Source organism: Oreochromis niloticus, linkage group LG1 (genome assembly GCF_001858045.2).
Source record: "Oreochromis niloticus isolate F11D_XX linkage group LG1, O_niloticus_UMD_NMBU, whole genome shotgun sequence".
In the NCBI taxonomy this organism is placed as follows: Eukaryota; Metazoa; Chordata; class Actinopteri; order Cichliformes; family Cichlidae; genus Oreochromis; species Oreochromis niloticus.
This window is the reverse complement of record NC_031965.2, coordinates 22,382,455-22,408,888: the sequence shown is the minus strand read 5'-3', so window position 1 is coordinate 22,408,888 and position 26,434 is coordinate 22,382,455. Positions and strand designations below refer to the sequence as shown.

At 39.6% G+C, this 26,434-nt stretch overlaps 1 protein-coding gene across 2 annotated transcripts in view; it reads right to left on the bottom strand.

Annotated features, from left to right (window-relative positions):
• Positions 1–242: 242 nt before the first annotated feature.
• LOC100709323 (DNA-binding protein RFX7) overlaps positions 243–26,434 on the bottom strand; it is a 28,179-nt gene continuing 1,987 nt past the window's right edge. The window contains exons 2-9 of one of the 2 annotated variants that reach the window (XM_005467073.4): positions 22,790–22,823; positions 17,565–17,650; positions 17,243–17,365; positions 15,474–15,590; positions 11,368–11,452; positions 11,036–11,249; positions 7,909–8,189; positions 243–7,005 (exon numbers count right to left, since the gene is read on the bottom strand). In XM_005467073.4, coding sequence (XP_005467130.1) covers positions 3,847–7,005; positions 7,909–8,189; positions 11,036–11,249; positions 11,368–11,452; positions 15,474–15,590; positions 17,243–17,365; positions 17,565–17,650; positions 22,790–22,823 — 4,099 coding nt within the window. In that variant the 3' untranslated portion in view covers positions 243–3,846. Of the gene's footprint in view, positions 7,006–7,908; positions 8,190–11,035; positions 11,250–11,367; positions 11,453–15,473; positions 15,591–17,242; positions 17,366–17,564; positions 17,651–18,500; positions 18,629–22,789; positions 22,824–26,434 lie in introns of those variants that run through there. The other variant, XM_025906503.1, reaches the window with a different exon arrangement.

Here is a 26,434-nt window from a genome sequence, read left to right as displayed (position 1 = left end):
CAGTTGCATTTATTGGCATTCATTGTGTTGTATTGTATTGATATTTGTATGCATGTTTTATTTGTTTTCAGAATAAATTAATTTTCCTGCTGCTAATTAAACTTCCAAATTTCATCTGAATGCTTCTGGTTAACACCATAAACCATCAGTATGGGTAAAGTTACGCTACTTTATTGGCTTTGTATGTAAAATATCAGAGGTGAAGATCCAGATGTGTCCTCGCAAGACAACAGCACAGCATCTTTGAAGCAGATGTACTCAAAAATGTTTATTAGTTTTAAAAAGTTTTCAAAAACCGGTATCAACAAGCACTTCCCCTTATAAAAGCACTTGATAAAATGCAAAACAACAACAACAACAAAAAGAAAATATTTGTATTAAAAACCACAGCAACTTAACACAGTGGAGGGCGGCTCTACAGCTCCTAGCCACTTACAAGAGGAAGGGTAAACTCTTCATAAAGAAACATCAGCGCTAACAAACACACAGACCCACAATGGAGTTAAACATCGAAACTGAGAGAAATCAGAGGTCAAAAAGTACACAAATAAGAAAAAAATTGCTCTAAATCGTTCAATACTCAAAATAATTAGATGCTGCAATGATACAATCAGATTTTAAAGAAGTTAAAAATACAATATTCTGTATAAAATCACCAGATTAAATCCAGACATTAATTTAGTTCATTCAAAATGTTTGGGGTTTTTTGTCACAGAGGGACAACTTTCAAGCTCATGAAGGGAAGTACAATTGCACAATTACGCACCGTATATTAAGGGCCAGTGCCGTTTCCACATTTCAAAACAAGTGCAAACATTTTCTGGAGTGAATTCCTGTCAAAATCCAGTTCTGCGAGGTTTTAGTGATTCTTCAATTTCTCTTTATTCACCGCCAGATTTCGGAAAAGTCTTGATAATGCACGTGATACGCGGTAACACACTATGACACTTAAAGCGTATGCTACAAAACATCATAACAGTGCAAGTCAGGTTATTGTGAACACGCGCGCACACAAACAAACAATTATATGGTTTCCAAGGTTACATATCCTGTACAAATAGCACAATGTAAAATAATAAATAGTAATAAAACAAACCAAAGAGCACCGGACACCTGGCCACACCCCCAATCTGTACAACAAATAAAGTGAGTGTGACCAACAATACACGGTCAAGAGATCTACTGCTAACACAGAGACACACACGGTTTAGCAAAACAACTGTGATGCCGCCATGAAAACATCACATACCTGTTGGAAGGGTGCGTGTTACAAAAGCATCAACAACAGTAAACAAAGGAACCCTCAGCATTTACAGATTTTCACCTTTCCTCTGAATACATTTGTTACAGGCGTCATCAAGCACTTTATTGTCAGAGTGTCCACCACGTTGGAGGCTACGTTACACCCGTGGCCACGGTGCAGCTTACATCTTTGGCATAAGGACATAAGGCTCAGAAACCCAAAGCCCTCAGACGCAGCTTAGAGTCAGCGGCTGCACGACTTCTTTACCCGATGCTCGACGTCAGTGTAAAGCTCGACTTTCACATTTGATCGGCAGCTGTTTTTCATTTGAACCTCAGGATTCAGAGTAAAATTGTTCCATACAATTCAAACGGTGGTTTTTTTTCCCCATTAAAAAAGCACAAGGATTATAGATTGTCAGTGCATTAGAATAAGTGTAATATACATGCTCGTTAGGCTCCTCTCACTTTCCATGTCTTCCTTTTTAGTAATCTGCACGCGATAAATAATACATTTAAATAGTGATAAAAAGCTCTCGGTTCGTTTTTCAAGTGCAAAAGAAGACCCCGTCAGAGGGGTTTGGTTTAATTCTTAGGTAAGCGATTTTATCATAAATGTCCTATAAGGGTTGAGCGGTCGAGCCTTCGTCTTTCACTGCTCAAAGGGCTGGAACACAGATCCCATAAAATGGTCTGTGTGACACACCCACATGTAACCATACAAAGACTCATAGCATAATTAAAACTGATCAGCAGATCATCTTTCTTGGATTAATATAGTGATTCTCAAACTATGGGGCATGGCCCCCTGGTGGGACGCAAACTCTCTGCCGCAGGGTGGTGTGGATGCTGATATTAAAAATTTAATTCAGCCTAATTTTTTTTGTTGTTGCTGTTGATAAAGATTGATAAAATTTGAAGGCGAGAATTATTTTGGGGGCGGGGCCATGCCGGGTTGAGAACAGCTGGTTTAATATTTGATGTTTCTGTCTGTTTTCTTTTATTGCATGTAAATTTTGCATACGCTTCAAAGAGATTCATTAGGATTAGAACATCTTTATAATCACAATTACAGTCCTGAGAAAAACTAAGTGCACCCTGTGATTCAGTAGCTTGAAGAACAACTTTTAGCAGCAATAACGTGGAAGTAATAATTTTCTGTATGACTTTCTCAGCTCTCACATCACTGTGGAGAGATTTTGGCCCACTCTTCTTTACAACATTGCATTCATGCACAGCATTTCAAGCAGGCTGAGGTCTGGACTTTGATATTGCAGCACCTTCATTCTTTTTCACTTTCAGCCATTCTGTTGATACATTTCATTTTGTTGTGTTTGGGGTCACTGATCTCCTACAGTACATAACCTAATTTAGGCCAAGCTTGACTCTTGACCTGATGCTGCTTGGCAAACCTAAAGCAAACTCTGCTGTCATGTTTGTTTCAGAGGGAAGAGATATTCTCTTGGGATTCCTTCGTGGGAGGCCATATTTGTCTTGTAATTCTATTTTCATGAAATTTAACCTTTAACATACTACCTCAAGCCTGTAGAGCTGATGCATTTCTGCAGTAGGGCCTTGCTGGGATGTTAACACTTGGAAAGATTGTGTCATTGTGTTAGCTCACACCTGAATGCACCAGACCACCAAACTACCAAAACTGCTGCTTTTTTAGAGGTGCTCACCTATGATAACAAGGGTGTACTTAGTTATTCACATGACTGTATACAGGACCTATTTTAAATGCAACTTAAAGCAATGTGAACAAAGAGGACTAATAATATTTTTATTATTATTTAAACTACATGAAGGGGTTTGAAGAGAGGTTAACATCGCTCTTCACACTCATCAGCTGATTAACAGAGACTCAAAGTCTATTTAAAATAAACTTTAGACAGTATTGACTTATATTGCTGAATTTTACAGTTAAAAGTTTTACCGCATACCTTTTATATATTTCACCAAAATGAGTCAGTAAAGGTCAGTGCTGTGTTTGGGAAGAGATACATATATTTATATTGGTATTTTTATATATTAAGATTGTGAGTACATTATATGGATTTACATGGATGAATTTGATTCTGTGTATTTGTGAATGCATAATAATTTAGTGTATGTGTGTACACGTCACGTATCTTAATGTTAAATTCAAAACCTTTTAAGCGCTTTTTTTTTTAGTAAAGCTACACAACAAACACATATTGTTAGTTTAGGATTAAATATCAGTTTTTTTGCACCAATTTAGCCTGCAGATACACGGTGACAGAAACAAGTAGCGTTGCATAAGGTTTATTTACACTGATCCACGGCTCTGTTATTGATCTGACTGTTCAATAAAATTAGCTGTTTGAAGATTAGCGTTTTTTCTGTGTGTGTTTACTTGTTGACACTTCTCTTGATCAAACAAAGTGAGGCAATATTCTCTCATTAAAGGGAAATGACCAGCATTTTCAGTGAGTGTTGCAGCATTAGCTCAGTTTTTAGCCTGGCACTTAATCTGGACAGACCTCATTGTGTCCAGTGTTGCATTATAAATGCCTGAAAATAAATAAAACAAACATCAACCGCAGATTAACATGTTCAACATGACTATAAAAAGCTCTGCGCTCAGCCCATCAGCCCAACAGTTGGGTGATCTTTGCTCTCCAACCAGTCGAGACCACCTGAATGAGCCGCTTCGCTGGTGATTTGCTGAAACAGCGAATCGTCCACCAGCTCCTCTGGGGCGGCGTGCTGATACTGGCCATGCTGCTGGCTGGGGTCAAACAGCAGGTTTGTGTCCAACGCGTTAAGGTCACTGATGCTACTGGGGAGCTCTGATGTCATTCTGATTTCACCGGGGAAATCGGCCCCGGCTGTTAGCTCCGACACCTGCTCCATGAGCTGATTGCCAGCAGTGAGGAGGTCTTGAGCGCTGCTGAAGTCTAACTGCTGGTGTTGCTGCTGCTGTGAGTTCAAAGCTGACATGATGGACTGCTGCTGATGCTGCTCACCAGCGGCTGCTTGTATTTGGCCTTGACCTGCCGAGAGAATCATTTGTTCACTGATAGAATTTTCCATGAGGTAATTGGGCCTCTGCAGGTTGCAGGTACTGCTGGAGTCAGAGGTCATCAGGTTGTCAGTGCAGGACAGGCTGGAGTTGGACTCGAGGATCTGGGTCAGGTTCATACGAGCAGTGTAGGTGGGAGGTAAATTATTCATTCCCACACCCCGCACACTATTCTCGTGATCTCCATCTAGCTTGCTCAGGAGGACGCTGGCGATGCTTTTGGTGCTGCACTGCTGGCCCGGTGTGGGCGGGACCTCGCTTTGCATCATGATGTTGAGCGGCACAGAGCGGCTCCTCTGGGCCATGCTGTTCACGCCGAGGTTTGTCTGGCTGTTTGCGAAGATGTTCAACACCTCAGGCGTCACAGGAGAATTAAAGGGAGACACCACCGATCGGGAGGCATTGGAAAGGTTGGTTCCTGCTCCTGTGCCGCTGAAGTTCCTCTGATGTACAGCGGGACTCACGCTGCGACACCTAAAATTTGCAGCAGAAGTGTTGGCAGTTTTATTATCCAGAGGGGCAGGCACTGCAAAGCCCTCCTGCTTGGCCATGCTCGCTACCTGCTGCTGCACGGGCGAGATGGGAGTCAAGCGGCCGAAATGGTTGTCATGGTGCCGTGCGTGAGGAACGGCGAAGGCGTGAGGTTTTTGAAAATGGTCGTCTATCAGGCTGTGATAGCCGGGCAGGATTTCCATTCCGCTGTTGGACCTGCTGGCGGTCCCGCCGCTGCTGTTGTAACTGTTATTCATCCACTCCAGCCTGGTCTTGTCTGGATGGGTGGCCATCGGTCTCTGCATCGGTTTCACTGGGCTGCTGGAGATGGTGCTGCCGTCATGGAAACCAGTGATGCTGGAGCTAATGGGTGTGAACGCGAACGGGTTTCTGCACTCCACTGGACTGGGAGGAACATTGCTGCTGCAGTTGGAGTGTGGCGTCCCAACCGGGGTGTGGCGACTGCTTCCGAGCGCGCTGTCCACCGGGGTCGTGGAGGCGATGTGGGAGCAGGGGCTTTCTCCGGTCAGTCCCTGGGCTCCTCCCATCATTTCCGACATGGGTGTAGGTGTCGGCGTTTGAATTGTTTGGATTGGGTTGCTGTTGTTGTTCGCAGCATGATAGAAAGCCATGTTCTTATTAGCGGACGTCATGTTGTTTGGCATCGCAGCCTGCTGGCCCTGCAGCGTGACAGAATCTCCAAACTGCTGCAGGTTATTAAGTTTCATCTGCTCCTCCATCTGCACCAACTCCTCCACTATGCTGTCCTGAGTCACATCATCATCAAAGGAAAAGTAATCTGTCATGTCTGTCTGCATGGGCAGCTGACCGGATGATGAAGCGTGATTCAAAAACTCTAAGGTTTCCGTAGCAGGACTGGACTGAGAGCAGGGCTGCTGCTGGACTCCTTCCAGGCTTGAGTTTGAACCCACACCTGAATGCTTTGGAAAACTGGGATTATCGGGCACAGTGTGTGCGTCAACTGCTGCGTGCCCCTGATGTTGCTGTATAAATGCGTGACCGACTGAGGTGCCAGTTTCCATAACGGTAGAAATGTTTTTCCTCTGCAATGAACTATGTGTTTTGGCAACAGAGTAAAAGCCACTCGCTCTGAAAGAAGGAGAAGTGCCAAGTGCGTGGACTTGAGTGGTCATTTTCACTTCTACTTCCCTGGTGGCTGGTGCACTTTCGGGTCTAGCTGGAGCGCCTGGCCTGGATACATGACCCGTCATGTTTCTGATACCATACCCTGGACCGGCAGCACCCTCTACTGGCTGCTGGGGCATAAAAACCCTTTTGATTGGTGAAAGGTCTGGACTGAGCCCTGAACGTTTTCTGAGGCTCTTAGTGGACAAGAAGCCTTGCTTTGTTTGGTTGTTTTCTCCACATGAAGATGTTCTGCTGGTGTTCAGTAAAGACACAGTGCTGGTATTCTGAGTGGAGGGATTTAAGTGCAAAGTGCTTGTATTATTAGCGCTATTATTGCCACTGTCGCCTGTGGCCACAGTATTAGTGCTTGAGGAGGACTCTCTGCTGCATTTATTGCTAGACGTTTCCTCGAGACCCAAGAAGCCTCTAGTTTGCGGTATGGGCACACTGGCGGCCCTCTGTACAGCCCCTTTGACTCTATTTGTCATTGCCCCTTGTGGCAAAACTTGACTGCCCAAATTTTGCATTTGGCTGCTTTCATGTATAGCTTCAACTTCCATTTCAACATCGATGCTTGGAGTGTTAGAAGTCTGCCCTTGCCTGGCCACCGGGGCCAAAATGGGGACCGTCGAGGAACTCCTCGCACTCTGACTGGAGCTGGCGTCTTCTGTAACTTTAAAGTTGATGTCTGCAGATGCCGGCCGCAGCACGTTTGTCAGGGATGTGGCAGTTTCACTGCTGTTGGGTGCGAGCGATATGGCTGCCATTTTGACCAGACTGACTGGGCTGACATGACATGGCGTTACAACAGTCTTAATGGGGCTGTTAGCGATGATCATGGTGGAGGGCGAGCGCAAAGCGATGGCAGTGGTGGCTGAAGGTTTAGGGAGGATTTGAGCGTAGCGCTGCCGAGCTGTGCGCTCCCCCGCTGGACTGGACAGAATATTTTGGGGGTGTTTGGGGCTCTGCTTCACTCCCTGAACTGGCTGGGTCAGCATCTGGATGTTAATGGGCAGCACTTTGCTCTCCACTGTTCCCACTGGACTCGGGGACATAAGCGGCCTACTCCTCTGAACCTGCAGGGGAAAAAAGAGGAAATCAAAGTTTATATCCTGTCTTTGACAGAGAGAGATAGAGGGGGCTTTATGGTGCCATTTTTTTAATGTTTCCTTTTCGGCCTCCCTGCACGTCTGTGTGAATATATCCTTCGTCTATTTTTACTTCATGCTTTATTTCAAGGGATATTTTCTTTTAGAGGTTTTACTGTGTTTTTACCTCGCATGTTTGTTGTCTTCTCACCTGTCATTGCCTGACGAGTTCACCTTGTGCCTTATTACTTTTCTCCTTGGTGTTACTGTTTTTGACAGTTCATGAACCTTCACCCCTTCAGTCTGGGTTTTTGCTGTCTTTTTGATTTTACCTATGGTTATTTTTTTTACATTGCCACTTCAGTCCACTTAAGAAATTCCTGTGAACCTAAAACAGCTGGAATTACAGCTATTCATGCAGTTATTTTGTAGATATTTTGTTTATTGGTAAAAACAACTATTTAATCCCAAGTGTGTGATTTCTATAATGTATTAAATATATAAAGCAGCCTTGGTGACATTAAAAGGGATACAAAAATGTGTCTGAATATCTACTTCAACTCCAATTATGAATTCTGTGGACTATCATTTCTGGCTTATCTGTTCTTCAGACTACACAAAATGATAAGATCACAAATGTGATGTGACCTCAGATAAATGAAAGTTTAACTATTATATTGATGAAAAGAAAATTCAGTGACCTATAAGAATGTAAACCAACAGTAACTGCAGCAACATGTTGTAGCTAATTCATAGATTAGAAAAGGGTTTATTTTTTATCTAATGTGGGTTCACTGTGTTCTAAACATTCACAAAATCACGTGCAGTTAATCTTTCCTTCAGTTGGGAAAGAAATGACACATGATGGTGTGATCCAGCTCTCTCTCTCACCGTGATCGGGCTTGGCACGGCAGTGACCACGATGCCTATAGTTGGCTGAGGTGACGGAGGGGTGGGACTACCACAAGGCACACTGTCGTCTGCCTTCCTAATCTGTCCCTCTCCGGGTAGAGGAGATGTCAGCTTTTGCTCCTGTTGCTTCCTCTGGATCTTCCTCTGGAGCTGCTGCTTTGCGTCGACAGACGGAGAGGACAGCATGGTCACATGAGGCTGGAAGGAGTGAGCGTCTGCAGCCGGGGCGAAGGCTGAGACGGTCTGTGAAGCTTTCATCTCTGAAGGAAATCAAAAGAAATTTGTATTCAGTATACATCAAATGCTCCTACCAAAAGAATATATAACACTGTGCAGGGGAACTTAGTGCTGTACATCCTCACTTATTGCAAAAAAAAATTACATTTGAGGTAGCAGAGTGCTTTGCAGCATGTTCCCTGATATATTCAGATGTAACTCTACTGGTTTCAAAAGTGAATTCCTTATTATTAAAACCTGGCAGCCACCAGTGTTACCCCTCATCCTCCTAGTGGATGTACCTATGATATAAGTTTGGTGATTTTCAGAAAAGTTGACCCCTGACCTTGACTTTGAGTTCAAGATCACTGAGATTCAAACTCATCTCAGACTTTTAGTAGATGCATTTATTTCTCTTACTCTTTAGTATTTGTGGGTTTCTGTATTGTGTATCAGGTTGTTAATCACTCTGTGTTGAGCATTTGGATTCACAGCTTTTACTTGTATTTTGCATTTAAGTTTCTGTCAGTGAAAGAGAAGCTTTCGTATTTTTTTTTTCTGTTTTCTGATTTTCAAGAAATATAACATCCAATTTCACTGCTGTGCAGATCACACCCAGCTCTACTTATCCTCCAAACCCACAGCTACTCTCCCACCCACATCTATTTCTGATTGTTCAAGTGAAATCAAGGTCTGGCTCTCTCACAACTTTCATAAAACTTAATGGCAATAAAACAGAATTTATTTTAATAGACACTAAATCAAAACTTTAAACCAGAAGTCTTTCATTATCCATTGATAACTCTGTTGTCACACCTTCGCCTCAGGTCTTGATGTCATACTCGACAGCACTCTTTCCTTCACAACACATAAATAATATCACTCAGTCTTCCTATTTTCATCTTTTAATATTAACCGCCTTCGTTCTTCACTCACTAATAACTATTCAAAACTCTATTGAAAATTGCATATCCTTCATCATGATTTGGTCTTAGTCTATTTTTACCTTGTTTAGCTTTCATACTTTCATGCTTGTTTTTTTTCCCCATTTACCTCATGTTTTTTTTTTTTTTTGTACTATTGTAAGGTGACCTTGAGGGTCTTTAAAGGCGCCTATAAATAAAATGCATCATTATTATTATTATTATCATTATTATTATTATTATTATTATTATTATCATCATTATTATTATCCCTCTGACTGACTCTGTTTCTAGTCTTTTGTTCTTTAGTTTTGTATTCTGGTTTTCTTTAGGGTTTAGGTTATTATAAATCTGATTGCTCATTTTTATTTATTTTTAATTTAGTTTGGTCTTTGTAGTATGTTCTTGCATCTTGTTAAGGCTTTGCCTTTGTTTGTGATTCCCCTTTTAGTAGCTTTCTGTTTTATTTGTGCTTTCCTGTCACTTTTACTTCCTTTGTCTTAATTAGCTTCAGCTATGTCTTGTTAGCCTGGCGTTTCCCATCCCCCTGATTACTTCACGTGTCTATTTAAAACCTGAAAGGTTGCCTTAGTTCTTTGTTGAGTCATACTTGCTTATGTGTTTACTGTATTTCTGTTTGGATTTATTCAATTATTTAACTTTTCCGTATGTGTACTTTGTGTTTTGCCTTAATAAAAGGTTGTTTTACGTTTCTCAGGTTTGACTTAGCAGTCTGCATTTGGGTCCTTTCCTGTGTAACCCTGATATCATTACACAAAAAAGTCAATAGCTCATTAAAACGAAAAACAAGGACTAACAAAAGAAAATTCACCCTTGAGCTCCCACCTGACATCCAGATTGCTCTGCATCTAGGAATGGTTGCCAAGAAACTTATTCTTAAAACGTGGCAGTCTGCCTCTCCACTTGCCTTTGTACATGGGATTAAATCACAGAATCAAAGAAATGTGCAATCTCAGGGTAGATTAACAGGAGATGAAGGGCCTTTATTTCAACAATCGCACATTATCTCTTAAAAGTAGAGATCCCTGCTGTTCTCTTGGCCCAGTTATGCTTATATCCCACATGTTTTCTTTGCATCCCCACTGTACATTTCAGTGTCTGTGAGCCTCTTGTTGGTTCTTTGTTAAACAATTCAGCCTAACAAGTGAAAAGCTGATTTGATCCTAGGAGACGTACATTTCTTTGGGGTTGTGTCAGGATGAACAGCTGTTGTAAAAACTGCCAAAATAAAAATGCAGAACTACCTGCCTAAGAGAGCCCTTGTGAATAAAGGAGCAGCCGAAGGTAGCTGTTCAGTTTATGTTAAAATGATGTGACGATTCAGTAACATTAGTATTTTGTTGTTGAAGTCTTTTTCTTTGCATTGATTCAATCACAAAATACTCTTCATCAAAATTACATGTTTAAATAACATATTATATATTGAACAGCTTAGATCTTTGCACACTTCTGTGGAAAATGCATATTGTGCTACGCTCCATTTGAAGTGGGAAGCCTGAAATCCCGAGTCACCTCTGAATCGGTCTTCTTGAGGCTGTCATTGGTATGCAAGCTTCAGGGCAAAAATGATCGACCATGGGTTTTATAAACTGCTTCTGGTTTATAAAGAAAACCTATTTTAAGTAGTTTTACTGTAGATGGAGTATTTAATCAAACACAAACATGTTTTTCTGAAATGATCACACAGTTGAATAAAAAGTTCTCTAATTTATTTTAAAGTAAAACTGAAGATTATAATCACTGTAAAGATTTATTGCAAGGTTGGCAAGTCAGACTTATTGATGTTCCTGAGCGCAAGAGCCCGAGAGCAACATTAATCAGGTGTAGAGACAGAACTTCAATAGACGGATAAAGCCATAGGTGCAATAACACGGAGCTGCCACCAGAAGTCACTCTTGACCTTTATTTTCTGCACTCTGGGAACACCAAGTTGTCAAGCGTCCTACCTGCTGCTGTGCCGGTCATTATGGTGAGAGCTGCCAAAGACTTGTTGCTGATGTAATGGCTGTCGATTAGGAAGCGAGCCAGGTCCTCCACAGCATCAAACTGGCGTTTGAGCACCTTTTGAGCCCACTCACAAACAAGATCACAGGCTGCAAACCGCACCTCTTCCTTAATACTGCTCAGCTGGCCCGGGGAGTCGAGTCCATCACACTGGGGCTGCAAACAACAGGCATTTGGTTTTATATATAGACACATATATATATGGAAAAAAGCTATAATACAAAGACATAATATTAATATTAATAGGTAAATAAGTGTAAATAAATGTGCTTACTCCATCTCCTGTTTTATGGAGGTCCAGAGTGGGTAAAGACGGCATGTGAACAAACGGTCTCTTCCTTAGGCCACTATAGCAGTATGTGAGTCAGTGTTAAGATAAAAAATCTCAAAGGATCTCCGAAAAATACATATCACAACTATACAGAGGAAACCCTGAATAAAACACAGCCTGTGTAGTATTAGCAGCTCAATACGCCATGTGATAACAGAAAACTGGCAGCGCCAATTCTCATTCGTAAACTGCATCCAAATTTTCAAATTTATCTTGGTGTTACCTGAGCCTTACATTAGTATTTTAGTATTACTGAGTTATCTTATTGGAGTTAGTTTTTATCTGTTCTTGTTGAGTCTTGTTATTTTTTTTTTTCATTTTGTTCCAAAGTCCTGTACTACAAAGTAGGATTTTGGCTTCTCCAAGTAAATCCAAGGTGGATCTTTTTAATGGGACATATCACCATAGTAACATTTGGCGCAGCCCTAAACGGCACTTAATGAGGTTATGTACCCGATTAGAGATCAAACAGTATGGAATCACCACGACTGCAGTGTTACAACTCATTATAAGATCATCTGGACCTCTGTGCACGGGGAGGACGAGGGCCTGAAGTTTTTGTTTTATTAAAAATATAGAATCTTAGCCGCTTTTTTACTCCTGCAATTTTTCCTTGTCAGCTGCAAAATATTTTATGCCACTTTTTTATTGTTCTATAAGAGTTAATACATGATCCTAAAACAGGTACATGATTATAATCATTCAGATTCTCCCGTGTCTTAATGATAGAGCTGTGATAATGATAAGCCTTTTACTTTCTACAGTCAGCATTTCTGCCAACTTTCCTTCCAGCCTTTAAATAGGTTCAACGTTATTAATATAGCAGCTCTTTTCCAGTCTTACTAACCATTCACAAAGGCTTTTAAACACTCAACTACTGCACTGTGCTTTTCCTCTCTCACACACACTAGCAGCTGTGTTTCTTTGATTCTGTATCATGTGTTTAACCTTTTCACCTTCAAGTGTAAGATTGGTCACTTTGTTCCCAGTTCACTTCATATTTGTTATTGGTTCAATGCTGCCAGTGACAAACTTTTAACTTTACAAGTCATTATATAATAGAGCTTTTCTACTCTTACTGAGCACTCTATATAACTTGCCTCGTTCACACAAGCACTCTTTTTGAGATGCAGCCTGGGATCGAACTACCGGCCTTCTGATTAGTGTATGACCGGCTCTACCTCCTTCCAATCTACCTTTATCAAGGTAGACTGACAAAGCCTGGGTTCATCACCAGCTTTGTCTGACCACTCGTCCTGATTTTCGATGTTGGGGAAAGCGAATCCAGGTAACGGATACTTTGGGTATGTTGATCTGGCTTTGCAGTACAGGGACCTGGTGTTTTGGTTTGTCCACAGTTTTTCTGTATCCTGTCTGTGTGTTCAGTTATTTCCTGTTTTACTTTGTTAATTAATCCTAATTACTTTCAGCCTTTTCTTGTCACCTTCCTGTTTTCACTTCCCCTAATTACCCTCTGAGTGTCTTTCCTTTGTTCTTTGTTGTTTTGCAAGTTCTCTTGTTTCTTCATCCCTATGCTTTCTGGATTTTCTCCTTGGATTATGCTTCTTTTGGAACTAAAGAGCTTACTTTTTGTTTGAATCCTCTGCCTGCAGCAACCTGCATTTTGGCTCTGCTACTCTACAAAATGATAATATATGATGAGTAGACCAGTGCAAAACAGCAGAAAAAAAAGTATTTATAGTATTCACTGGCTGGGACAGAGTGTGTACACACTTCAAAGATGATTTTGTTAAAGATTCAGTTCTGATGAAGCTTGATTATACTTTTAAGTAACACTCTTTGATGACTTTAATCTCTCATGCTACACTCAGGCTTTGTTTAATTGTAGATGAAAGCTTTGCCGACTGTTACTAGAACAAATAACTAGAATTATTAATATGCCATCGTACGCCTCCAACAGTCAGCGAAGTTACACGTTACATTCATTTTTGTCCAGTCAGGTAATAATTGTAGTGAAGAAATTAAATACTGTTTGTGGGAACCAAACATCAGTGTCACCAATTCAAACAAACAGAATAGTTGCAATCTCCCATTCTGTACCTGACTCACAGCGCATTTATTTTTTTAGACGTTTGTGTGTAAAAATGTTGTAATAAAAAGACCCAAGTCCACAAATTATGGTCAAAAATTTACTTAACAAAGGTCACAGTGACCTTTAATCCCCAAATCATAACCAGTTCATAGTCTGAGGTCAAGTGAAAGTTTGAGCCACATTTAAACAAATCCCCTCATGGCGTATTAACAGTGATTGTGCCTACAAGAATAAAGCAGACAACCAGATAACCTTAAAACTTGAAGCCTCTTGCGTGGCTGTCGCTGGAGTGGAGGCATAAAAACAAATAAATAAATAACAGGATGAGCTTTGTAGTGAAAAGTGACACTGACAGCTGGTTCTGTGAATAGCAGCAGCAAATACTTTGCTTCTGAAGCTTACAAAATCCAACAAATCCAAGTAATTATTATTATTTTTTAAATTCAATTTATTTTTTTAAAATTTGTGAGGTTTCATAAACATTCCAGTTTCAAAAAAATAGAATTTTCTTATTTAATGGTTCAGGCTTTATGGGCTTATATCGTAAAGCTTTTTAAAAACTTTAGTATAGATTTAGTGATTCTGACATTCCTGGTTTAATTTCAGCTTATTTCGTTTAACTTCTAGATTTTTATGATAATTTAAAGATACAAATTCCATTGGAATCATATTGTATATTGTTCTTATTCTCAGTCTTTTTTGACCTATTTTAATATGTAAACAGATTTATAATTTCCTCATATTTTGTTCTTTTATTCTGTGTTTCTGGAAAGCACGTTGTGACACTGGTTTTAGATAAGTGTTATTCAAATAAAATGTTTTTGTTTGTTTTTTTTATTAATTTTTCTCAGTCTGTCTAATATGTAATTAAAATTTTCATGCCATTAATTAATACCCTTAATTGCAACAATTCTCTACAATATGTATGAAAGAATGCCCACTACCCTTTGAAAGTTTAATTTAAAAGTAACTACAACAAAATTAATAAATTAAACATAAGTATGTTATAGTCCTGGGTTTTGAACTAGTTTTTTTTTTTTCAGTTTATATACTTTAAAATATCTTATATCATTAAATATTCTATATTTGGTTCTTAGTTTGTTAATAATTTACATTTTTATCTTAGATTTTTAGCATTTAGTGCTTACTTGAATTTGGTGCTGGTATCAGTTTATTAGTTCCCTTTTTGCCTCACTTAAGTGTCTTTCCCCCATGTCAAGTTTAAGATTGTCAATTTCCTTGTTTACTTACAATTCTCACTTCCTGTTTTGGTAGTTAACTTTTGATAGTTAGTGGTCTTTTGTGTATGGTATTTAGTTTTACTTCACTGTACATTACCTTGATTGTTTTCAGCTGTGTTTAGTTTCCTTCCAGTTCCCACTTCTGTTACCTTCTGTGTATTTAAAGTCTCAGTCACACCTTAGTTGTTGGTTTTGTTTTTTTCTATTTTTGGACTTGGAGTCTGCATTTGGATCCTGTCTTTCAACACATTATGACAAAGCTGCTCATATCACAGCATTCAGTGACGACATAGTGAGTCACTGCATTTAAAATTAGTCTATAGGCTGATTTTAACACTTTCAATTTCTAATTTAAAGCAATTTCACATTTTTCAAACGTTGGCACAGGACTAGTTTTTGTAGAATATGTAGATAAGGACTGACATGAGGACATGAGTTCTAAGCAGACCATTTTACCTGAAAGTTAATAAGACTATAACGCAGATAAAGGTCATGACAATAAAGCAAGATGTTCCATTAGACATCATGAGCTAAACAGAAAAAAAATAAAAAAATAAATCACAATGTTACGTGAAGGTCAAGATCACAGTGACTCCCCCGAGGGTCTCTGCATTATTATGCTTCTGCTTCGAAGGCAGAGGGGGGCTTTATTTCATTTCACGTCTATATTTAGCGAGCTTATGAACTGCAGCAGCAGATGGTCTGTGACCAGAGACAGAGGCCAGACTGCTACACTCCATTCCAGTAAAGGATATTTTGATTTTCCCCTCATGCCGAGCCGACGCGCCTTCATGTTCGGGAATACATTTTTCATCATCTTCCCGAAGTCTGCAGCACTTAGCGGGTGGTAGTTAAGATTGTCACAGAAGCTCCTGAAACACACAAACAGAATTAATCAAATTAATTTTATATAATTAGGAACACAGTGCAGGTCATAGCTAGGCTGCTTCCGTCGTCGTCTCTGGGCGCAGATGTGAACACACTAACTCGGGTGGGGACCTAAACAACTGTACCCAGACCCTTTGAAGGAGGTGGTCTCGGTGTGGTTCCAAAATGAACTCCAGAGCAGTTTGTTTATGGTGTGAACGTGATCGACCTTGACCCGAGCCAACCAACAACCAGACTTTCAAGTCTGAGCTAAAAGCTTTCTGTAGCCATGTATGCTTTTGTGCGATAGACACAATAGATGTGCAAAGGTCTGTACGAGTTAACAACTAGCGACGAAATGATTGTCTGTTTGTCTTCTTTGTGAGCTCCCTGCTGGTTTTCGAATTCTGCTGCCTCCTTTGTTTCTGGACTGTTGGACTTTTCTGGACTTCTGAAAACAGCTTTAATAAAATGTTCACCTTTTCTTTACTTGTAGCTGTGAATCTTGTGGGCTTAATTCAAGGGATTTTATTTTAATTTTTTTATAGCACAGAGGAGGCTTAACACAGTTACACAGATGCTGACATATCAGGACTAAATGCTGCCCAAGGTACTGTCTGACTATGCTCCTGATCCTGAAAGGCATGTGTTACTTTACTGTGGAGGATGCTGTTTTTCAGGTATAGCAAAGGATTTAAAACACTTATTAAACACAACTTATTTCATGAAACAAAGCTGCCTTTCTTTTCTTGGCAAGTATAGTAGTGATATATGTAGTAGATAGGTAACTGAGCTAGCAACGTCTTCAAAAATCCCTGAAAGCAGCAAGCTTGTCTGAATCTCTACATCATGTTTAAGGTCTGTTAGCTGTGGTTTACTGCAGAACAATGTGATGAGTAGAAGTGGAAAATGACAATAAAATCATAACCTATGATGCCAAAAAAAAACCCCATACATATATTTTCAGGATCATAAATGACACAACTTTTGATTATCTTTGCTAGACCGATGTGCCTGTTGTAAAAGCAGACAGATTCACGGTAGTGAGAATTTTTATTATGAAAAATAAAACATGTAAATGGCACATATGACCCCACTCGATCTATGATGGAAATTAAACTCCATCATACCGATAAGCAGGTACAGCTGACCTTTATTCCATATCATTTATTCTGAGTAGAAACATCTGCATCTGCTAAAACAGCTAGCCAATAAAGACTCCAGCAATGGTGGAGCACTAAAGTTACAAAGTGACTGTTGCCAATGTGGCTGTTTGACTTTGAAAAACATGAAGCACGTTAGGTCTGTTTAAAGCATTTTCACCTGTCTGCACTGAAGGCGCCAATATTTCTGGAGGACGCTGTATTTTTGTTCTAGCTGAGTTAAAAAGACAGTTGCATAACAGAGTCAGAGCATTTCAATGGCTGTCTCAGACTTTCCATTCTAATATTACCGACACATGCGGCTCTGTGATTTTCATGCCTGCAGCATCTATTTATACTGATGCTTCTGCCTGCAGTAAACTGGAGGAGAAAGAGGCTCAAACATCGGAAGCAGCTATCTATGCAAAAGGTGAACGCCAACAATGACTTTATTTCTCCAAGAAAACTGGGTTTATGCAGTGAAACTAAACTCCGCCTGTCTGTTTTACACGTACTTGTATTCATCGTAGACTTCCTGCTTGGGGAGCGAGGTCTCGGGGTACTCCTCTAAATGATTTCGGATCCAGGTGAATGCGTGCATCTGCTGCGTGCGGCTCGATGACAGGGCGCTCTGGTCACTGCATAAAGATGTGGGTCAGTGATGTGATTATTATGAAGACAAACAATGCAGTGCTTACTGTCACCTCAGGCCTGATAAATGACACCAGCGCTAATCGAGGCTCTGTGTGTGGAAATGAGCTCATTTTTGTAGTAATAAGCTTGTAAGCATTATTTTTCTGTCCAGTTTTCTATAAAAACACTTAGAAACAGGTTTACCTTTTATCGACACTGCTGCTCGGACCAGAAGGCAACTTGAGGTAGAGGTAGAGTTTTTCGATGTCTGAGAACTTCTCGACATCTTGCTGTAAAAAACAAAAAGTCAAAGATGAATAATGAAAGCAGGACTAGGATGGTTCATAAATGATATTATATATAAGTTCTCCTCTACGGAGAACGAGCCTTTTCAATTATGGCTCCTAAACTTTGGAATACGCTGCCTTTAAATATGGTAAAATGGTAAATGGCCTGTATTTATATAGCGCCACCAGGCCCTCTGACCACCCCCAGTAGGCAACGGGTGAAGTGTCTTGCCCAAGGACACAACGACCGAGACTGTCCGAGCCGGGGCTCGAACCGGCAACCTTCCGATTACAAGGCGAACTCCCAACTCTTGAGCAACAATTGCCCTATAAATATTAGACATGCATCTTTGTTTCCTGTTGTTAGTCACTTTTGAAAACACACCTTTTCTCGATAGCGTTTAGACTGGGGTGAGTTGTTATGTTTATTATGTGTATTATTATGTTTTTATGCGAGTGTCAGTGTTTTTATCTTGTGTTTTACTCCTTTGTTTCTGTACAGCACTTTGGGCAAACTTTCTGTTTTTAAATGTGCTATATAAATAAATTGGATTTGGATTTTGGATTTGGACAAGTTCAACATTTCATCTGTTATTTTTCATGACTAACTACTCAGTACATTATCTTAATTTGAAAATATCTAATAAGACTGTTCTTATTTTGCTTGACTCATCACCAAAACATATAAAATCATTACAACATAAGAAAAAGAACAATGTGAAATATTCATGTTTGGTCTTGTTTCATGTTTGGGTCTTTACCTTACAATAGAATTTATCTTGAGGTAAATGTTTCTGTGATTTGACGCTATATAAATAAAACTGAATTGAATTGAAGAGTCGAATCTTTTCACCATTTCACTGGATGAGCATTAAACGTTTTCTTCTTTACTGGAAATCACCAGCACAGAGACACTTGCTTTCGTCCTCTGTTGGGGTCTCTGTCGATCAGCATCACCTCGACAACATGAAATCAGTCACTTTTAATGTCTCATTGTTAATCCGGTGATCTAAAATGTTAAATTATGTCTAATTATTAGTCCATTACCTTTTGCTTGTCACCCATCGCCTATAACCATATTTGATTTCTTTTTATTTACACTTTTATATAGATAGAAATGTCTGCTTTAAGCATGAATTGAAATACAATTTACACAATAAACAGAACAAGCAAAGCATCCTTACAACAATAAAAATCTTCAGTCTTTCCAGTAAACACTGAAACCACGACAGAGCCATGGCTGAGCTGGCTGGCCACCCACTGCATGCATCCAGATGGCACTGATAGCACTCTCTTTTCTGTCTGTTACATATCAGTCTGAGCCAGCAGCTGGTTTCAGGGGAACAGTTAAAGTTTCAGTCTGAAGGCAACAAAAATCAACCTATCATCTCTGCTGAAGCTCTCTAACCTCCTGAGACTGATACTTACACGTGGACATTGCATGTGGGTTTTTTTTCTGCACATTACACTTCAGTCACTCATCCTTAGACCTGTTGCATCCCATGAATCCCAAACAAGAGCTTAGGTTAAAGGCTGAAAAGCATAATAAATACATTTTTTGAATTGTTACAGATCATTTGAGGTATTAACTGAATGCAGTGCTATTCTTTAAGCCAGGGAGCAGGTCAAAGAAGAAAAGAGGCTCTTTGATCATTCAGGACTTACAAGGTCAAGAAGACTACATGGTGGAAATAACAAACTAACCCAGGGTGCAATCTTAATATAAAGATTTGTATTGTTTTTCTTTAAAAAAGCACAAGCCTCAGCTGCACAGTTAAAGTTTTAAAGCTGAAACATCACAGCGGGGTCTTCTGTTAAGTTAAAACATCACTCGCTAATAAAGTGTTATGTCATCTCTCAGTAATTGAATATGTTAGCTACAGCTCTATAAGCAGCATTTTAGCCTAAGCAGGACTGATTTTAGCATCACTCTCAGGATGTGCTGTAAATTCTACATCAGTGACTGAAGAACAGCAACAGCGTGCTTTCACTGCTTCAAATGAAAAATTCTCTCTTCTATTCCAAGTAAACAAAGAGATTTATTATAAATAAATAAATCATTTCAGCCCTCATCACTTTATCCTTAAACAGACTATAGCAAAACATCAAGTAGTCATGAAAACCATCTACTTGTTGATTTTCACAGACACGAACTGATGCCTTTTTTCACAACAGTCAGCAGGAAACTATGTATTTCAATAGGAAGCACATTTGTGTCAGCAACACCTGCTGTGTGTCATTAAGACAAAGGGAAGCTGCATCACCATGGCAACTGAGAAAGCTTTTATAACCAACCCAGTAGCAGAAATCCTGTCTTCCTCCCCTCACCTCCAAGCAGTCATAGGAGGTGGCTGTCCCACCCCCAGCCTGTTCTGCCAGAGGTTTTCCTGTTAAAAGGGAGTTTTTCCTTCCCACTGTCCCCAAGTGCTTGGTCATAGGGAGTCACTTGACTGTCAGGGTTTTCTCTCTTTTCTTACTGTAGGGTCTTTACCTTACCATACATAAATACATATATTCTATTTTTATATTATATATTAAATATATAGATATTTATTTATAAATAAAATTGAATAGTAATACCTAACCCTTACCAAGTATTGAACTTGTTTCCCTCTGCACAGCAGAAGTGTGAGCTTCACTACCAACCCCTCCAACCTCCAAATCTCGTTTTTTTTCCCCCCAACAAAAATAATGGGTGTCGTGGGTTTTGAACCCAGTGTTTTCAGTTTCGGACTCTCAGTTTCTGTTTGATATTTTCTGTTTAAGAGCTTAAGGAATGTGAATGTTTAACAAACTGCTGTCAGACTGCACTGAAAAATGAAAGACTGGCCATCAATCAACAAACCAAATATTGTGGCATAAATTATATAGTGCCTGTTTTGATGTACGCTAAAGGGGCTTTAAAATAAAAATCTTATTCAGACATTAATCTGGCACTCTACAGATTCACACTGTTTCATACTCCATCCACTGAGCTGATGCTGACTTGTTAAGAGTGCATTTATAGAGTCAGATCACTGTGTCAGTGTCAACAAAGGCTTAGTAAATTGTTACATAAAACATATATAAACATGTTTTAGGCCTCAGGAGTAGTTGTGCAACTCTTAAACCCTTTTATAGTATAATGGTTTACACATTCACCTAACAAGCACGAGATCTCTAGTTTGATTCCTGGAGGAGACACAAATCCCTTTGTGGTTGTAACAAGAAGGGCATCCAGTGTTTTAAAAAAAATCTGCAAACTAAAACATGTGATGCTACCTGCTCTTGTACCCTCTTGCAAGGGTGCAAGAGCTGAAAGGGAGTAAGGTTTGGAGAATAGGGGTGGAGTAGATTGCTGACATAAGTGGGGGCTTCACCTCGTAAGACCATAAAAGCAAGAATGAAAATTTTAAACTCATCTCTAAACCTCACAAGAGGCCAGTGCAGACACTTTAACAACGGGGTAATATAAGAAAACGTGAGTAGGAGTTAGAAGCCTTGCAAAAGCAGTTTGGACAAATTGACACAATTAATACAACATACAAGAAAACAGAGGACTACAATAATCTAAGCGGGATGAGATTAATCCAACTTTTGAGACAACAGTCCTGCGTTTAGCGATATTTCTTAAATAGAAATAACAAGAGCAGGTCCAAGACTTGATGTGAGCATCAAAAGTCAAAGACTGACCAAAATTGAGCCCAATAATCTATTCATTAGCTTTCACAGTGGATGAGAAAGGAACCAGATGTGTCTAATATGGGGGAAAAGTACTCCCCAGAGCAATAATTAGAGACTGTCTTGTCTGTGTTAAGTTGCAAAAAATATTTGCAGAATATAATATAATGAAAATAAAAAGGGACTTCAACAAGATCCTTGTGGAACACCACATAGCAGCCACATTAGAATAGAAAACTCCCACTTAAACCAAAAGTGTTCTATCAGCAAGAAATGAAGTGAACCACTCCAAGACAGGACTGAAAATCACCATCTGATTTAAGCGTTGGATTGAGATTTCATGATCAAAATGACCATTAGAGGCTAGCTACAAAGAAATGTGGAAAGATTTAAAGTTTACAGAACGAATAGCTCTGGTTCATACGGAAGAGGATTAGGGCCAGTGAAAAAAAAAAAAAAAAGTGGGCACGTTCTGACTTTTTTCTCAGAATTCTGACTTTTTCATCAGAATTCTGACTTTTTTAGAATTCTGACTTTAATCTCAGAATTCTGACTTTTTTCTCAGAATTCTGGAAAAGAAGAAAAAAAAAAGATGTGCCCACTTTTTTTTCCCCAGTGGCCCTAATCCTCTTCCATAGGTTCATTTGTCTTTAACGACTTTAAAAAAGTTATAGTAAAATTTTTTTTAAAAGTTATAAAAAAAAATTATAAATTGTGTTAAGCCATTATGCCTACCCTTCTCACCCTGTTGAACAGTGGCGTATGGCGTATGTGAGATGCAGCAACAGTTTGAAAGATTACATTTTGTGGAGGGGAAAAAAACTCACCAATTTCTTTCCTTCCAGTTTTGAATTCCTCTCCTCCTATACCCACACTGGTGTGGGGATTTTGTGTGAGTGGAGACACCTATTGTTCAGGAGAATACTGCAGCGGGGTATCCGTGCCCTAAACACTGGTGTACATGGAACAAAGCTGTGGTGACGTCACCGCTAGCGTGCAAAGCGACTAATGCAGTGGATGTACTGGGATTCTTAGAGGTGTGGCTGCTAGCATTCAGCTAGGCCTCACCTCTGCTAATTTTAGACACTGAACCGTATATTCTGTGTTTACAGAGGGTTTTACTAAAAGTCTGCGTTCTGGTTTTTGGTAGTGAAATTATTTTCTTTTTTTGTTAATTCACACTAACTAGCAGGTAGCTGCACATCCCATAGATGCAATGCAGACTATATTATAAAACTGACAAAGAAACCATCTTTGTTATACAGTCTATGTTTCAGGCTTCAGATACCCCCTTTAATGTTTAAAGCTGCTACCAACTGATCTTCTATTTTTATTTTTAAACTATACATGGATGGTAGGAATGTTTTTTCTGCTCAACCTATTGGGAACACTAATATTCTTCTGGCAATATCTGAACAGACAGTAAGAAAAATGTCCTTAAAGTTGCTATTTGCAGATTAAAAATAAGTCAGGAATACTCACCAGAATGTTTTCCACTTTTGATTGAACAGATTTGCTGCAAAACAGAGACATAGTACAAATTAGCATGAAGCCGGTGTAACATGAGCACTTGTGTCTGAAGTGTATTTATTTATAAAGCAGAGGAATGTTTGGTATGAGACGACCCTCCCCTCAGGATCTCTCAGGTCATGTATCCCACCACCACGAACACATGTGGTCATATGTAAAAAGAAACAGGGACATGAACTGTGCTGACATTGTTTAGGACAGAAGATCTTTTTTATCAACAGTTTTCCCAAATATTTTTCTGTGCTTCCCGGTTTTATTCACAAACTCCTAATATATGGCCAACAGAAAAGTGACCAGTACAATACAAAGTTCTGGCAAAATTTAGTGAAAGCCTAACTTAAATTAAAAACATAATCAAAAATAACATATTGACACATGTAACTGCTTCCCTGTGTCCCACCATATTCATGTGTCACTTCTATTTTTGCCTTAGCATCTCACACAGGCCTCAAAAGCATGAAATTCTCTTCCTGATTGACTTTTAATGATGTAGGTTTTAACCTGAGGTCAATCCGGAAGAAGTGTAAGATTTGATTGAGGCTCATAAACAGCCACTGCTGAGCTGCAGCTAAAAACTATCACCGATCACTACAAAAATCCAAGAGTGACTGGAATGATGTTCAGGCTACAGCTAAAATTAACATACAATCAAACAGACTTTGATAGCAGGAAAGATCACAATTAGTCGCTCCTATTTAGGTCCACTCCTGCAGACAGAAAAACCAAACTGAGGAATAAAGTCTCCAGGTTTCATGTGTAATCCACAGACAGGGCAGACTGCTGCCGATGACTGTGGGACAGAAGGTAGGTCACATTTAAAGACTATTACTTGGGCTGGGCAGGTCAGAATCAGGAGACGCTCTAAGCCATGACAAGAACAGTTCACTTTAATTGACTGTTACCAGGGGGCTGAGGATTTCCCGGTGCTGAAAGACCGTCAGTAAGCTGTTTGTGAGGCAGACTTAGCAGATAAACTGAACGACACCTGACGCAACTTTCTGCGAGACCTAAGCCTGGAAAATAAAGAATTGAAACAAGACACAAACAAATGTTCACAGGTGTAACTCAGTTTCTGATAAACCAGCAAGATGTACACCTAACCCCAGACCAGTGATTCCTAATTAGGGCTAAAAGTACCCCAGTAGGTACTTATACAGAAGTTAGGGGGGTTCATGGAAAAATTAGCTCAACTTATAAAAATTAAAAAAACTCAAACAAACAAGTTTGAGCAGAAGCAGTAACAGTAAACTAAACATAGTGGCTATGGTGCAGAGTTGCTCCACAGTTTCGGGTTGTGCCAGTAAGAGCATCTGTCAACTCAAACATGCCGAGCTACCTGCTGTGGTAACCCCATGTGACAAGGGAGCAGTGAAAGTGGATCCATTTTAGTGGATAAGGTGCAGGAAAAAACAAATCAAAAAAGTCTTTAAAATAAATAAATAAATAGATAAAGCAGCTAATTAAAGTAGTCCTAACCAAAGAAAAGAATATCTAATTATCATTAATAAAAGGTTATCAGTTGTTTAGCTTCGATGCTTTTAGCAGCTACCTGCTAAAAGCATCAAATAAGGTAGCCGTTTTAGCAGCTTAGTAAACCACTATTTATGGACAGCCTAGCGAATCATTTAGCTACTAGAAGTTACAGGATAAATATTTGAAATTGTTGATTAACAGAAGAAATGTAACAATTGGCAAAATATTAGAGAAAAATTAATGAAATCTGATTAAATGAATAGCTGTTATATAGAGTAGTAGCTACTACTAACTGAATGGATGAAGGGTTACATGGTGGGCTAACAATTTATGGACAGATGAAACGGCTAACAACTTAGCTGCTACAATTAGCATTTTAAAAGGCAAGATTACAGCGAACAAAAAAGAAATGATGAAATTAGAGATGAAAGATGAAATTTGTTGTTGGATGAAGGGTTAAATAGTACAGTTTTAGAGTAGATTAGAGATGTACCGACTGACCGACTATGGACCAAAACTGGATGATTTCCAATGTTCTCGGCCCGGACAGGTGAGCGGCTGGTCAGCCTTCGATATGATTTATTACGAGCCCATTCATTTTTATGAATACACAACGTGTGAACAATGACATGTGGCTCACAGCCACATGCTACGCTGTTACCATGGAAGTGAGTAAAGACAAAAAGTTTGCCATAAGTCAGTATCCTCTGTAAGAGCCTCGGTATAAGCAAAAGATCAAAGCAGTTAGGAGTGAAACAGATTAAAGGGTCAATGCCCTGTTGTCTGGTGAAGCTATAAACATGCTATAAAATTAAGAAAGTACATGACATTTGTTTTGTTATATAAATCTATTATGCCTGCTTGTATTTAGTAAGGTAAAATATGTCAGGTAAAGGTGGGTGTACAGCAACTCATTTCAGCACTTTATTTTCAGTGATTTCAGTAAGAGAAGAGCCTGTTACATACTGCAATTTTCATGTTTAATAATTTCTTTATTTAATTAGCAAGTTGTCCAGATCCAGATTAAAATGAGTTCAATTAGGCTAATGTGAACATCAAAGGTGGTATTTTGAAAATCAGTGCTTTGACTGTCCAGACTTCCTGTGCAGACAGAGTGACGGTATGTTGCAGGTGAACTTGTTGACCCAGACTACGACTGTATCATTTCACCAAGAGCCACCCAGAAGCAGGTCACTGAGGTGAATGCCAATATTTATGCTCTACTCCTCTCAAAGGTTAAAACTGTATGGAGCTGGGCAAGGATCCTAACATCTTACTGATAAACTGTTAGCAGCACAGTGACAAGCTTCTATAGAGGTATTTCCTGCAGACATTTGAACTCTGAACTGCTGTGTTTCCGGTTGTTCAGCTCCTTGACATTTTCTTGCTGTTTGATATTTAAATGATAGAACTTAAGTTCATTCAGAAAAAAAGGTCAGAACAGGACCTTAAGTAGCAGACACAAAAGAACACGTGCCTTACAAGAAATCAAGTCTTTTCCTTTATCTGTTCACATTAAGCCTCTTATCGAGCCATAACCAATTTAGAATCAACAGTTCTAAAGGAGCAAGCTGGAACCCAAACAGGCACAAGGACAACATGGAAACTCCACACAGAAAGGCGCTGGTATTTTCTCAGGATTCACATGCAGAACCTAGTGGTTAGCAGTGTCGCCTCACTGCAAGAAGGTCCTGGATTCAAATCTATTGGCTGCAGGTGTGAGTGTGACTGGTTGTCTGTGTCTCTGTGTTAGAGCTGTGACAAACTGGCTACCAGTATGACAGCTGAGAGAGGCTCCAGTCTGCCAGAGACCCTCAAACTGAGAACTGGTTAAAAATATAAATGTGATTAGCCTCTTCTTGATTTGCTATTATTTCTTCTTTGTTTTTTATTGTTTTGTTTTTTTGAGCTATTCAGAAGTGGACTTGCTAGTGTGTTTTGGATCATTGTCCTGCTGCTTCACCCAAGTACCATTGAGCTTTAGGGCTCAAACTGATTCTCCTATCAGATTTTCTGTTAGAGAGCAGAATTAATGGTTCCTTCGATTACAGAAAGTCATCCAGGAAGAGAAGCAGCAAAGCAGCCAGACCATCACACTACCACCACCACCACGTTTGACTCATG